Genomic DNA, 14,527 nt, shown 5'->3' with positions numbered 1-14,527 from the left:
GAGGAGGGTGAATCACTTGACACCAGGAGTTCAAGGTTGTAATGAGCTATGATCGTGCCACTGTACTCCAGCCGAGGCGACAGAGTGAGACCCTGTCTCTAAAAAAGAAAAGATACACATCTGCTGGGGTCATCACTGTCCTCAGAGCAAGGCTGGGCACACCGGTGATTCATATATGCTGGCTGGAAGGGAGGGAAGCAGGGCCACCTGGGACTGATCATGGCCCACTGAGAATACTCCCAGTCCCTGTTATGTGTCCCCATGGCCACAAGGCGTCAGTAAAGGCCTTGGCTTGGAGTTGTCTGGAGCCAAGAAACAGGCTGGACTTTTGAGGCCAGGACACCTCACCTGAAGGTGCTTTAGTTAGGTTCAGCACGTCCGAAAGAGAGAGAGAAATAGGGGTGGCAGAACTGAGCAGTTGACAGAAGGGGACTCCAGGACTTGTCTCAGAGAGTAAGGGTCTCTGTTCTCTGCCCTTCATTCACTTATTCGACAATTGTTTGTTCATTTCTAGTACATGCCAAGCACTATTTTAGGTGCCAAGGTCATAGCAGCTCACTCACAAAGTCCCTGCTCACATGGAGTAGACAGTAGATTACTGTCTAGACAGAAAACAAACAAAAAACAAAATAATTTCATGGGGTGATAAGTGCCGTGAAGAAAATAAAATGGAAATGGAATAGTGACCTTGTTGCAGGGAGTGTCTTCCAGGGAGATGGTCAGGGAAGCTCAAGGGGAAACCAAAAGGCTTCATGAAAAGTCAGAGCTGCCAAAGCTCCCAAGGGACCACTGGTCCCATAGCCTCATTTTGCAGATGGGAAAACTGAGGCCTAATAAGCCAAGGCAGAGCCCAGAGCTGAGCCCGAGTCTCTCGACCTCCAGATGGCTGGATGGCTTCCTCCTCTCCTCCCCTCACATCCTTAACCTCCCCCATGTTATCTTAGGGGGAAGGAGCAGATACAGGGGTGCTCTCAGAATGTGGGCATTAAACAGGGACTAGCGGAGTGAAGTGCAGCAAACAACACAAAACCATACTGCTGTGTGGTTATTGAGATGGGATGCAACACCCATCTTGCTATGGGAAAGAAGTTTCACGAAATTCAGATTTTTCCCATGCTACAATTCTGAGTCTTTTTTTTTTCAAGAATATTATGCATCAAATTCTTCTTCTGAAGTTTGGTTTTGGTGCCTCTGCTTTGCCTATTTGAGGGGAATGACCCTGGGAGAGTCATATGGGAGCCTTGGTTCCCTCACCTGCAAAATCTGAACCCAATTTTCCTGACTCCAACAGCACTGTTATGTGCAGTCTTTGTAAAGACCACAGGCACCCCCTCCCCATGACTGTGTGGGTCTGGTCCCCTCCCTCTGCTTCTGAGCCCATCCCCGCTTGCCCACCCCAGCCCTGAGTCTGTCCACAGGAACATCCGACACAAGCAAATGCACTTGTTACAGACTCACTGTGACACCATGAGGTGGTTTTGGGTTTGTTCTCATCCCTGATTTGCCAACCAGGAGGCAGGCTTGCCTGTGTGAGAGGGCTTGCTGAAGGTTGCACAGCCAGTAAGCGACAGAGCCAGGATTTGAACAGAAAGTTCCATTCAGTTTTCTCTACTCAAGGCTTCCATCCAAAATGACAACAACAACAGACAACAACAACAGCAACAACCACCCAAAGCTTTGGTGTTTGGGGATCTAAGCTTCATTCCCCTGAAAATACATTGATGTGCAATGTGGATTTGGTGTTGGTCATGTGTTGGTCCAGGTGGTGTCCCTTTGGTGTGGTGCTGCCACCTGCCGAGCAAAGATGGGTGTTGCATCCCATCTCAAGCAGGCGCCGTCCAGGCCGAACCCAAGTGTAGAGGCCTTTTCAACGCTTTTAAGTCCACTAAAAAGCACAGCAAAGAAGCCCCAGACGTGGGTCACTGGACCCATGGAAACACTGAGGTCCAAAAAGATCCTTTAAACAATTCATCTACCTTTGTTGACCTGACTTCCTCTTTTCCCATTTCCCACTGACCTTGGCATCCTGGCTCCTGCCTCTCCACTCCCCTGGAATTGCTCTGGCAAAGTCACTTTGACTTCCTGATTGCCCAGTTGAACAGCCTCTTTTTAGTCCTCACTTTACCTGACTCTTCAGCAGCATTAGGAACCCCTGACCACACCCTCCTTTGCGAAACATCTCCCTGGGCTTTCAGGACACCTTTCTGCTGTTTCTCTCCCACCCCCCCAGCTGCTCCTTCTCAGCCTCTATCCAAGGTTCTGTCCTTGGCCACCTTCTTTTATCACTAGGCATCATCATTCGTAAGGCAACAATGGATGTGCTAATAACCCCCCAAACAAACTTACTGTCAGTCTGGACCTAATTCCTGAGCTCCGGACGCACTTATCTGGCCCTCTTCCTCCTAGACGTCCACCTTAGATGGCCCAATGTGTCCATCCTGATCTGTCCTGCTCCCTACAGCCTGCTCTTCTTGCTAGGACTCACCTCGTGGAAGAGTCACTCTGTGCCCCAAGCCACACCCCTGGGAATCATTTTCGTCTCCTTTCCTGTAGCCTCCACGTCAGGGGATCATTATTGTGACTGCAGGATCCATTTCCATCTTCTTCCTCAGTAGCAGAATCTCTGAATTCTACTTACTCATGTGGCCACCCAGAATAAAGACTACATTTCTGAGCCTCTTTTGTAGTTAGCAGAGGATAACTTCCAGAAAGTGCGCATCTCCTCTTTTCTCCTTTTTTCTAGCTGGAATGTTGATATGGTAGCTCAAGCAGCTTTTTTGGATCATGAGGTCTAACCCACAAACGACAAAGCAACAAGATTGTGGAGTCTGGATGCTGACACTATGGATAACTACCCATTCTGGACCACCTACCTGGTTCTTTTTATTTAAGCTACTGTTTTTCTGTCACTCAAAGCCACGTGCCTAATGCTAAGTAATCAAGATAGTGTCATTCATTCAGCAAAAGAATATTCACTTATGCTAGACATTGCATTTTATGCTTTCTCGGGGCTCTCCATTTCTCCCACGTGTCCCTCTCAAATCCATTCTACTCACCACAGCCAGAGTGACCTTTCCAAAACACAAACCCAACTATTTCCACTTGGCTCATGTCATCCGTGACTCCCCATTACTAACAGCATCAAGTTCAAGATCCTCAGCCTGCCACTAAGGACCTGCCCTTTTGGACCCTTGCCTACTCCAACCACACCCCTTCCCCGACTGACCATCCACCCTACACACTAACCACCCTAGACTTGTTGCCTTTCCTAGTAAAGCCTTATTCATTCATGTCACTCGGCATTTGCACACATTGTCACCTCCCTTGGAATTTCCTTCTTTCATGTGCTCATGTTCAAATTCTACCCCATCCTTCCCACTATGTAAGTACCTAGTATGTGTCATGAATTGTGATCAGTGTTTTCACAGCAGCAACTCACTGGTAAGGCCCCTTACTATCCTCATTTTACAGACAAGGAAACTGAGACTCAAAGAAGGGATGTGAGTTGCCACAGATGAGTATTCATAGTGATGACTGACTACTACCAGGTCTACTAAATCCAAACAGTTCTTTATTTTTTTTTTTCTTTGAGACAGAGTCTTGCTCTGTCACCCAGATTGGAGTGCAGTGGTACGATCTCGGCTTACTGCAACCTTTGCCTCCTGGGTTCAAGCGATTCTTGAGTCTCAGCCTCCCGAATAACTGGGACTACGTGCCACCATTCTGGCTAATTTTTGTACTTCTAGTAAAGACAGGGTTTCACCATGTTGGCCAGGCTGGCCTCGAACTCCTGACCTTAGGTGATCTGCCTTCCTCTGCCTCCCAAAGTGCTGGGATTACAGGCATGAGCCACTGTGCCCAGCCAACAATTCTCTTGATGTAGGACTCAGGCCTCTGATATCTTCCCCACTTGCACCAAGTACTCTGGGGCATAGGAGACTTGAGTTCTAATCTCAACTGAGCCACTTATTACTATCGCTTGGCTGTGGTGGAGGCTGCTGGTTGTCTAGCAAAATTCATTTCCCCCTTCCAGAGTAAGTAAGTTACTGATAAACACATGGTCGCCAGCTAGACACTGTATTTCCCAGCCTTCCTTACAGCAAAGTGTCATGTAGTTACATTCTTGTCAAGAAAATCTGAGACGTGACGTGCATCCCTGGGCCTTAGAACACTGGGTGTGCTCACCTCCCCAGTCTCATCTTCCTGAGAGCCGGACATAAAGGTGTCCATGACCCAGATTCTGCTCTGCAGAAAAAGATGGACAAGCAAAGACAGCCAGCTTGGACTTTAAGGAGACATCTTGGCCCACGAGGCTGGAGTCATGAAAGGCAGAGCAACAAGAAGCAAGCAGTCTGGGTCTGGATGACTGAGTGGAAGCAGAAAGAAGTATTTTCTGCTCTGCAAGCCACTTTCACATTTTTCTGGGCCGGGTATGGTGGCTCATGTCTATAATCCCAGCACTTTGGGAGGCCCAGGCAGGGGGATCATTTGAGCCCAAGAGTTTGAGATCGGCCTGGGTAACATAGTGAGACTCCATCTTTACAAAAATTAAAAAATTAGCTGGATGTGATGGCGTGCGCCTGTAGTCCCAGCTACTTGGGAGCAGGAGGATTGCTTGAGCCCAAGAAATTCAAGGCTGCAGTGAGCTGTGTTTGTGCCACTGCACTCCAGAGTGAGGCTCTGTCTCAAACAAAACAAAACAAAATAAAATGAAATCCATTTTTCTTGTTCTCTTTGTTATAGCAGCTAACACTTAAATATTTCTTACTATGTGCGAGGCATCATCCCAATTACGTTAAATTTTTTTTTTTTTTTGAGGCAGAGTCTCGCTCTGTCTCCCGGACTGGAGTGCAGTGGCCGGATCTCAGCTCACTGCAAGCTCCGTCTCCCGGGTTTACGCCATTCTCCTGCCTCAGCCTCCCGAGTAGCTGGGACTACAGGCGCCCGCCACCTCGCCCAGCTAGTTTTTGTATTTTTAGTAGAGACGGGGTTTCACCATGTTAGCCAGGATGGTCTCGATCTCCTGACCTCGTGATCCACCCGTCTCGGCCTCCCAAAGTGCTGGGATTACAGGCTTGAGCCACCGCGCCCAGCCTACGTTAAATATTTTAACTCAATAAATTACTAGCTGTGTGGAAGCAGGCAAGTCATTTCATCTCTATAAGCCACAGTTCCCTCATCTCTATATAACCTGGAATGATAATGCGCTAACTTAGACTACTGTGAGTCAGGTGAGATATTATGAGTCAGTACTGAATGACCTAACAAGAGACAGCTCATGTGTTTAAGGTATTAGCTGCAAATTTGAAAGACTTTGATGTGAAGAAGAAAAAGGGGAGGAGGAGGAGGAAGAGGAGGAGAAGGAGATAAAGTACTGCTATTGCAAAATAGTCATGGAAAGATTTGGGGCTTCCTTACACTGATTTTACAGCTTAGTAGTATTTTATTTTGAATCAGATACAGGGGAACAGGCAAACTTACCCAGGCTACACGGGCTATAAATGAGGGAGAGGTGGTTTCCCAAAGGAATTTTGGGGAAACCTTTTATGAGGAGAAGGGTGACTAAATCCTGGAAGGCATAAATAGCAGACTGCCTACTTCTGCCTTTGGGTCTTTCTCTGCTGGCTGAAGAGCCCGTCCTTCAGTCATTTGCGTGGGACACGGTTTGAAGTCCTCCCTCCCCACCCTGGACCTCTTCTCTGGACATGCTCACAGCTACTGCTGACTCAGCACTGCTGTGCCAAGTTGGAAGCAGCTATTGCTGTTGGGAACTTACTGCATGCCAGGCACTGTGCTAAGTACATCAGCCAATAGCTCGTTTAATCCCATCTGTTGAGTGTGTAAGTATTGGAACATATTTTAGCTTAGAAACAAAAACAGAGGCTAACAGTGGTAAAGTGGCTTTGCCAAATGTCACGTATGTAGTTTGGAGCCAGATTCAAACCCAGAAGGGCCTGAAAGATTGAAACTAGCAGCGGGGCCTGAGAGACAAGCCCAGGTCTGATGCCAAGTCTCTCAGACCCTGCTGCTAGTCTGTCTGTGTTGCTGTCTCATTAAGGGCAGAAGCACCACTCTACAGACATCTCTGAGGAGAGTCGGACCACCCCTGTCCTTCGTTTAAATCCAGAAGCTCAGCCGGGTGCGGTGGCTCCTGCCTGTAATCCCAGCACTTTGGGAGGCTGAGGTGAGCAGATCACTTGAGCCCAGGAGTTTGAGACAAGTCTGGGCAACATGGCAACCCCCCCTACCATCCCCCCACCCCCCACACAGTAAAATAGGGAGCTGAGCACAGAGCCCATTGAAGTCTGTGTGAGACTCAAGATTCTAAGGTTTTTTTTTTTTTTGAGATAGAGTTTCGCTCTTGTTGCCCAGTCTGGAGTGCAATGGTGTGATCGCGGCTCACTGCAACCTCTGCCTTCTGGGTTCAAGTGATTCTACTGCCTCAGCCTCCCGAGTAGCTGGGATTACAGGTACCTGCCACCATGCCTGGATATTTTTGTATTTTTAGTAGAGACGGGGTTTCACCACGTTGGTTAGGCTGGTCACAAACTCCTAACTTCAAGTAATCCATCCGCGTTAGCCTCCCAAAGTTCTGGGATTACAGGCGTGAGCCACCACACTTGGCCGGGGGTTGTTCTCATTTGTAGAGTTGGGGAGGGTAGACATGCACGAACATCAAGTCCAGGTATCTCCGTGAAGCAGAAGTGTGGCCAGGGACGGAGCAGGGAGTCCTCCACGGCCCAATAGAGGGTGATCTCCAGCGGGGCTCAATTGTATACCTCTTCCCACAGAAGAGCTCAGGCTTGGGGCTTTGCCATGAAATGAGCACGTGAGACAGCAGACTGCCCTAGCTCAAGACAGGGTGTGAGCCAATCATTCTGTTTTAAACAAACACATGTTTTTGGTCAAAATAAATATACACTTAAGACAAAATAATTTTCAAACAATGTAGAAAGTGCAAAAAGTCAGAGACCCCCCCAAAAGATTTTTCAAACACACACGATTCTATTATATTACATGTATGTTACATACATATACATAATACACATCTCTTTTTTATAGAAATGGGATTATAGTATTTTATTTTATTTTATTATTTATTTATTTTTTATTATTTTAAGACAGAGTTTCACTCTTGTTGCCCAGGCTGGAGTGCAATGGTGCAATCTCAGCTCACTGCAACCTGCCCAGACTATTTTTATTTTTTAAAAATTATTTTGAAAATTTGTTTTGCCAACCTTAGAGTTAACTACACCTTATAAATAAAAAATGAAATTTTAAATTTAAAATGTATTAAAATTTTCCTGGATTCAAGTGATCCTCCCGCCTCAGCCTCCCAAAGGACTGGGATTCTAGGTGTGAACCACCGTGCCTGACCCAGCACTTCCTAACGCCCTCTGAGCCACACAGTGGGTGGAGGTGGGGGCGATGATAAGCCTTACAGTCTGGTGGAGAAAGACCCCTCAGCAACTCTGAGACACAAGGTAATGGGCCTTTGGATGTGGAAAAGGCCCTGTGGAGGGCATTTCAGGCTGAGGAAATGGCACAGGCAAAGGAACAGAGGCTTGGCGGCACGAGGAACATCGTGCATGAGGAGCCTGGGGTGGATGGAGTTGAGGATGGGAAGGCACTTGGAGGCTGGGTGGGGCAGGGCTCTGTCCTCCTCGTCCCTGTGGTCATATTTCCCAGCCACAGCTCCACCTGAGCAGCTCACAGGTCAGGCACTTAACATCACCTTCGTTCATTCTCACAAGAAGCTTGTCATGTCTCCATTTGACAGATGAGGGGACTGCACTCAGAGTAGCTTCCTTTATTCTATCCATCAAGGCACACTTTGGGCCCTGGGCCTTTACTCATGTCCAGTCTCCCAACCTGTGCGTCCTCCCCAAGCTGACCCACATCCCCCTCTTTTATCAGCACCAGCCCTCAGGGGCGTCCAGACCCTGAGCTGCTCAGCAGTGCCTCCTTGGAACCCTCAACATGAGACTCTACGTTGCACGCTCCAGGCTGGCCAGATCTAAAGCCCCAGAGTATATGCAGGTGTCCTCTTCCCAGACCAGCTACAGGGTAAGAGCCATGGTTGTTCACCCACAAACCCACTTTGGCCAAGCAGCACTGCACCACTTGCAGTGTGCTCTCAGAAACCCAGCCTCACGTGAATCTTTGCACACACATTCTTCAGATGTTGGAATTATTTTCCCCATTGGATGGAAGAAGGAATCAAGGCCTAAGAAGGCTCAGTAACTTCCTCTGCATCTCACGGCCTCAGAGTGGCAGACCAGCTCTGAGACTCTGCTCTTAACCCACCCAGGCTCAGGTCCTTGGCCAGATCCAGCCTGGGGAGGGGACGGGCCCCGGATATGGTGAGGTGGACATGCTCACCTCACCTCTTACTGGGGTATGACTTGGAGCAATTCTGTGCGTGCCCCAGTTTTCTGACCTCTGGAATGGGGATAAACTACGTAGCAGTGCTATTTACAGGGTTGGGTGGTGATTAAAGAGACTGGAAAAGAAAGAGCGCCCACTGGGCACTCCCTGTCAGTTCCCACCATGCCTGCACACAGCAGGCACTCAGTAAGCACTCATTTGGTCTTATAGTTGGCACTAATCTTGTCCCAGCACTTCTAACAACAGGGTGGCATGAAGAGTTAGGCCAGGATGGATTAAGGAATTCAAGAGGATTACTTAGTAATCAGCTAAACCACTTAAGCTGCCTGGGAAAAGGCTAGGATCAGACTGTTCATTAATTTATTTGATAAATGACTGTTGAACACTTATCTGACCTGGAGTGATGATGATAATGATGACAATGACGATGATGATAGTGATGGCAGCGCTCAGTTATTGAGCGGGGTATTTTGTATAGAGTCTCATCACATCAAACCTATAAGGTTGATATGCTTAAATTTTGTTGTTGTTCTGTAATAGGGAAGGTGCTGGTCAGATCTGAGACTAAGGTGAGGCAAAAGAGACACCCAGGGCATAAATTTAAGGAGACCCTTGCTGTTGGGGACCAGAGTCCCTACCCCAGTGCTTCTGGTGAACACTGTGATGTGCTGCCCAGAGCCGCCTTCTATGAAACCATTGCCCTAGTCTGGACACAGTGGCGCATCCTATAATCCCAGCACTTTGGGAGGCCAAGTCAGGCGGATTACTTGAGGTCAGGAGCTGGAGATCAGGCTGGACAACATGGTGAAACTCCATCGCTACTAAAAATACAAAAGGTAACCGGGCCTGGTGGCGCATACCTGTAACCCAAACTACTCAGGAGGCTGAGGCAGGAGAATCACTTGAACCCGGGAGGCAGAGGTTGCAGTGAGCAGAGATCGCACCACTGCACTCCAGCCTGGGTGATAGAGTGAGACGACTCTGTCTCAAAAAAAAAAAAAAAAAAGGAATTATTGCTCTAGCCCCCAGGAGTGCTGTTGGTAGACAGCCATCCCCTGGCAGCTCCTCCAGGGATGGGCTTAGCTGGGGGCAGCTGCCTTGCCCACAGTCACACCGCTTCGCTGGGTGGCTCACATCCAGTGACTGATGGAGGCAGGAGTATAAACGATTAAAATGGTCCAATTCAGGCCAACTCTGAAGGGCCCTTCTAGCTCCAGAGCTCCCAGTGGGGCTGGCCGAGGCTTCTGCTGGGCCTGCTTTGTAGCCTCTTAGCTGGTTCCGGCTTCTGTCCCCTCCCTTCTGCAGGTGCTGATCCTGAAGGCACTCCCTAACACACCTCTTGCTAGCTGAATGTCATCTCAGAGTCTGCTTCCTGGGGAACCCAAACTGCAACAGTGTCGCTGTTGGAGTAACCTCTTTCTAGCTGGTTAAAACACAGCCTTCCTGAGATTCTAATACAAAGGTATCTCCAAAAAGTGCTGTGATATATCAGGGATAACAACAGCACTTACTATAAAGCACACTGCTGTCAATACTTCACCTGCACTAACTTGTTTAATCTCCACAGCAGTTCTACAGGGTGGTACTATTAGCATCCCCATTGTAAAGATGAGTTCAAGGAAGTTGCACTTTTCTTGAAGGACAAAAAAAAAAAAAAAAAAAACCCACAAATGGCAGCTTGTTGATAAAATCCAGTCAATCAAAAGATAACTCAAAATAAAGAACATCAGCCTGGAAACTTTCATATGAATAGGAAAACAAAACAAAACAAAAGGATGGGAAAATGACTTATCTGTGTCATGACTCAGTTCCCAATCCTGAGGAAGCCTGATTTCTGACCCCAAAGATCCAGCTTAGGTGTAAGAGTGAAATCCACAGCACCAAAGAGGCAACAGGTTGCTCTAGGAGGCAGCCCTGGGGGAGACATGAGCATCACCCTTTCGGCACCATGGAAGCTTGTGTGATTATCTTAGGAGAGCCAAGACTCGGGAGGTGCGGTGGCTTGCTTGAGGTCAGTCAGCTAGTAAGAGTCGCTTCTGGAACTGGACCCTGAGGCTGTCAGGCAACAAGCCCATTGCTCTCCTCACTGCCTCTATACATACTCTCTCTTCCCCTGGTAGGGGATGGTAGGGTCAGAAGTCTCCAAACAGTGTCAGGGATTTGGGGATCCAGGCGGTGGGCTGCTCCAGCCTCATCTTCTCCCGTGTCCATCTGTCTGCTGTCCAACTTGTCAGCAGTCTCTTTTGGAGGGATGGGGGAGGGAAGAGCTTAGCAGCTGGACTCCCTCCTCCCTTCCCCTTTAACTCTGGAAAGAGGCAGGTGTTGGGGTTTTCGTTGTAATCCCTTCCATATGGAGAGCACTTCAAAGTTTACCAACTGCTTATCAACCCATCTCTGAATTTGTTCCTTACTAATTGTGAGGCTTATTGCTTTGTAATGTAGCAGGGCAGGGATATTAGCCCCATTTTACTGGTGTGGAAACTGAGGACCAGAGAGAAGGGAATCAGGGAAGTGTCCAGCTCAGGGCCAAACCCTCCTATCCTAATTCAGCCCCGTGGTTTCTGTCTCTGGCCTGGAGTTCTGGGCAAAGCAGCGGGGCGGCGGGGTAGCAAACGCCAGCCTCTCTGAGCCCAGAGATCAGGCCAGTCCCTTCCCAGAAGCCTCTCTTCCTTACTCTCTTCATCCTGTCCCAGAAATCCCATGATCTTAAGGAGACCTTTAATCATTTGCCAAACACCTCCTGTCATCAGCCACATGCCCATCCTCGTAGCTTCAGAGCACAGTAGGTCCTGGGAGAACTCATAGGCTGGTGGAGGGTCACATCCACAAAAAAGCCTGGCTTGAGAACCAAACCCAGCTGCTGGGGACAGAAGGTCTCGGCCTGGTGTTCCTCTCCAGTGTCCCTGGAATCCATGCTCTCCTAGAGGATGCCCCACCACCCGTCCTAGCACTGTCCGCAGCATCTCTGACCCAGCCTCCTCCCTGCCTTCAATCTCTTTCCCAGCTTTTCTCCCCACATCTCAGAAGCACCTAGGGATTTTTCCAGAGTGAACAGCAGAGGGTGGCTAGGAACTCACGCTGGTGCTCAGGACTCTGAGGCCAAATCCTGCCAGGCCTGGGCATACTCCACATCCCTCATCTGTAGAATGAGGACTGTGCTTGCCTCACAAAGTTGTCGTCAAGTCATCTGGCCTTTCTTGTACCTTCTAGACACTCCACACCTTCCCCAAACATCCGTTGTACTTGTGTGCCTTCCTGCCTTGCAACAGGCTCCTCTCTCCTAAAAACATACTCATCACTCAAGGCTCTGTTCATCACATCAAATGTCACTGCTTCCCTGAAGCCTGAACTGACCCCAACCTCAACTATTAATAGCTGAAACTGCTCCCTCCTCTGGGTGTGCCTGCTTGGCCAGTCCATTGTCCTGGCTGTACAATCCCCCTCCCCCACCCCCTCCAAACTGTTTTCTTTTTTTTTTTTTTTTTTTTTTTTTGAGGACTCTCACTCTGTCGCCAGGCTGGAGTGCTGTGGCATGATCTTGGCTCACTGCAACTTCTGCCTCCTCGGTTCAAGTGATTCTCCTGCCTCAGCCTCCCGAATAGCTGGGACTACAGGCGTGCATCACCACACCCAGCTAATTTTTGTATTTTTAGTAGGGACAGGGTTTCATCATGTTAGCCAGGGTGGTCTCAATCTCTTGACCTCGTGATCGCCCACCTCGGCCTCCCAAAGTGCTGCCTAAGCACTGTTTTCTAGAACTCATCACAGTCTTCCTTGCAGCAAGATTAGTTTATTTCCAGGCCTGTTACCCGCCTCCTCCCACCTGGACTGTGATTCCATGAGAGCATGCACCAAGTTGACACAGGGCCTGGAATAAAATCAGCACCAATTTGTAGAATAATAATTGCTGTCACTTACTGAGAACTGCCCAGGTGTTTGGCACTGTGCTAAAGGCAACATAACTACCTGAGGAGATGGGGACCATCTCCCTCTAGGAAACAGCCTCAGAAATCAGAACAGATGGTGTCTTGGGCAAGGGAGAGAGTCAGGGTCCAAAGCTAGGCTGTCTGAACCCGGTGCCACCCAGCTCCTCTCTGGCAGAGCACCAAGCTCCCCCCACCCTAGGAGCTGGGAAGTCCAGTGGGTTGCCCCACCACCCAGTGGCAGCCTCTGCCCTCCAGGTTGTGACATAACAATTGCACAACCCACAAGATATTTTTGAAAGAAACTGTCTGTTTCCTCTCCTGGGCACTGCTGGGGACTGTGGCCCCCATGCCATCCAGTGTCTTCAGCAGCCTTGGGACTTTGGAAGCTAAATATAGTCAGGGCTCGGGGTGATAAGGAAATGAAAACGGCAAGACTGTAAAGTGACCCAGTTTTATTTTGGTTTTGTTGGCCAGATAGGGCATTGCTCCACGGGTTCGGGCTGTACAATCTTCCCCTCCTTGAGGTGGGAGGCCCAGCAACTGCTGGGCCCAGGCAGCGGGGTGGGAGGCTCAGGAGATGGTGGCTCTGGGGACCCGATCCCGAGGAGAGAGAGGGCAGCAGGCAGAGGCCTGCAATGGCTCAGATTGGAGAGAGAGGGAGGCGAGGGGGAAAGGACACGATCCAAGAACCGAAGTCCGAAAGCTGAAGCTGGTCCAGTCTCCTTCACTTTACCGCCGAGGCTGGGGTCAGAGAAGTGAAGCCAAACTGTCCTCCGGCAGGAGGCAGTGCCTGGAGGGACGCCAGGGTCCCAGCCCCGTGCCGGGCCCCGCGCACACAGCCGCCGACTCCACCCTCGCGGAGGGCGCGCGCGGGGCCCAGTCGCCGCGTGCGGGGTCCGGCGGGCAGTCGGGCCCCTTCTCCTCTCGGGCACGCCGGGCGGGCGCCGGCCGCGCTCAGCAGCTAACGGAGCCGGCGGGAGGCGCAGACCCCAAGTCCGAGAAGCAGTCGAACTCGCTCTGGCCCAGGAAGAGCTCGGGCAGCTCGCGCACGCGGTGCAGCCCGAGCTCCAGCTCCAGCGACGTCAGCGCCTCCTCGTCGATGAGTTCGGCGTCCATGCCGCCCAGGGCGAGCGCGGGCGGCGGCGGGGCTGCGGCGCTAGGCACCGGCAGCGGGCCCTGGGGGCCTCCCGGGGCGGTGGGGGGCGCGGTCGCGCGGCCGGCGTACGGCGTCGCCACAGGCTGCAGGTGCGCGCTGCCCGCGGCCGGCTGAGGCATGGCCGGAAAGGGCTGGAAGGAGGACGGCGGCCCGAAGGCCCCGTACGCCATGACCCCGGGTTGTGGGGACGGCGGCGGCCCCAGGGGAGCCCCCCGCGGCCTCAGCCCGCTGTCCAGGCCTGGGCCAGCGTACGGCGGCAGAGTCCGGAGCGCATGAGGGCCATGGGCGGCCGCGGTGGACGGCGGCCTCTGCACCAGACGGTAGCCCTCGGCGAGCATCAGGTGGTCGGCCATGGCGGCGGGCCGGCTGCCGGCGGGGACAGTGCGCGGTGGTCAGCGCCGGCTCCCCCGGCCCGGGCCAGCAGCTCCTCAGCGGCGGGAGACCCGGGCACCGTGCGGTCCCTGCAGGTCGGCCGGGCGGAGCAAAACCAAACCCGACTGGTGCCCCGGTCCAGCCCACTACTGCGCACCTTGCGGCCGCAGCTCCAGGTCACAAAGGCCCGCACGGTGTTGGGCTCCGAAACCTCCGCGCCTCGTACCAGGGAATCGGAGTATTCTTATACCCAGAGGCGGGGCTTCCCCGCCCTCGGACGCTCATTGGCTGGGCGAGACGCTTCTGGGCGGGCCGCGCACGTCTGCATCTAGGTCTTGGCCCCGCCCCCGCTGGAGCTCCGCCTCCCTTGGTACCCCGGCCCCGCCCCAGGCTCTGAACACCGCCCTGGGGCGGGGTATTTGGCACTTTCCGAGGGATTCGGTCTGGCCTTCAGGGCTTTGGAATGAGGCTTGGCTGGGGTCGAGCTTGAACTGACCAGAAGGTGGGGTGGGAGGGCCAGAGTTTTTGGCCCCTCGAGAGCTGCAGGATGTCAGGCCTACGCAACCTTTTAACTTTCCAGATTGAGACCGAGGCTCAGTGGCGGAAGAGACTTTCTGGAAATACACAGCAAAGCCTTGATCCAAGTGAGACTCGAGCCCAGCCTTTGTGATTGCACAGCTACAGA

General features: G+C 51.4%; 1 protein-coding gene across 1 annotated transcript; it reads right to left on the bottom strand.

Moving 5' to 3' along the window:
* Nucleotides 1-12,749: 12,749 nt before the first annotated feature.
* On the bottom strand, nucleotides 12,750-14,063 carry CITED4 (Cbp/p300 interacting transactivator with Glu/Asp rich carboxy-terminal domain 4). The gene has a single exon (XM_033226907.1). It carries the CDS (start codon nucleotides 13,821-13,823, stop codon nucleotides 13,269-13,271), a length of 555 nt encoding a protein of 184 aa, XP_033082798.1. The 5' UTR covers nucleotides 13,824-14,063; the 3' UTR covers nucleotides 12,750-13,268.
* Between the last annotated feature and the right edge of the window lie 464 nt (nucleotides 14,064-14,527).

The sequence above is a fragment of the Trachypithecus francoisi genome, unplaced genomic scaffold (genome assembly GCF_009764315.1).
Source record: "Trachypithecus francoisi isolate TF-2019V2 unplaced genomic scaffold, Tfra_2.0 Lachesis_group12, whole genome shotgun sequence".
Lineage (NCBI taxonomy): Eukaryota > Metazoa > Chordata > Mammalia > Primates > Cercopithecidae > Trachypithecus > Trachypithecus francoisi.
Note: the sequence above shows the minus strand (reverse complement) of the source record. Positions and strands in the feature narration are given on the sequence as shown.

Bases quoted from the DNA above. Each gene is read 5' to 3' on its own strand.
- CITED4 (XM_033226907.1), bottom strand. From the start codon at position 13,823: ATGGCCGACCACCTGATGCTCGCCGAGGGCTACCGTCTGGTGCAGAGG.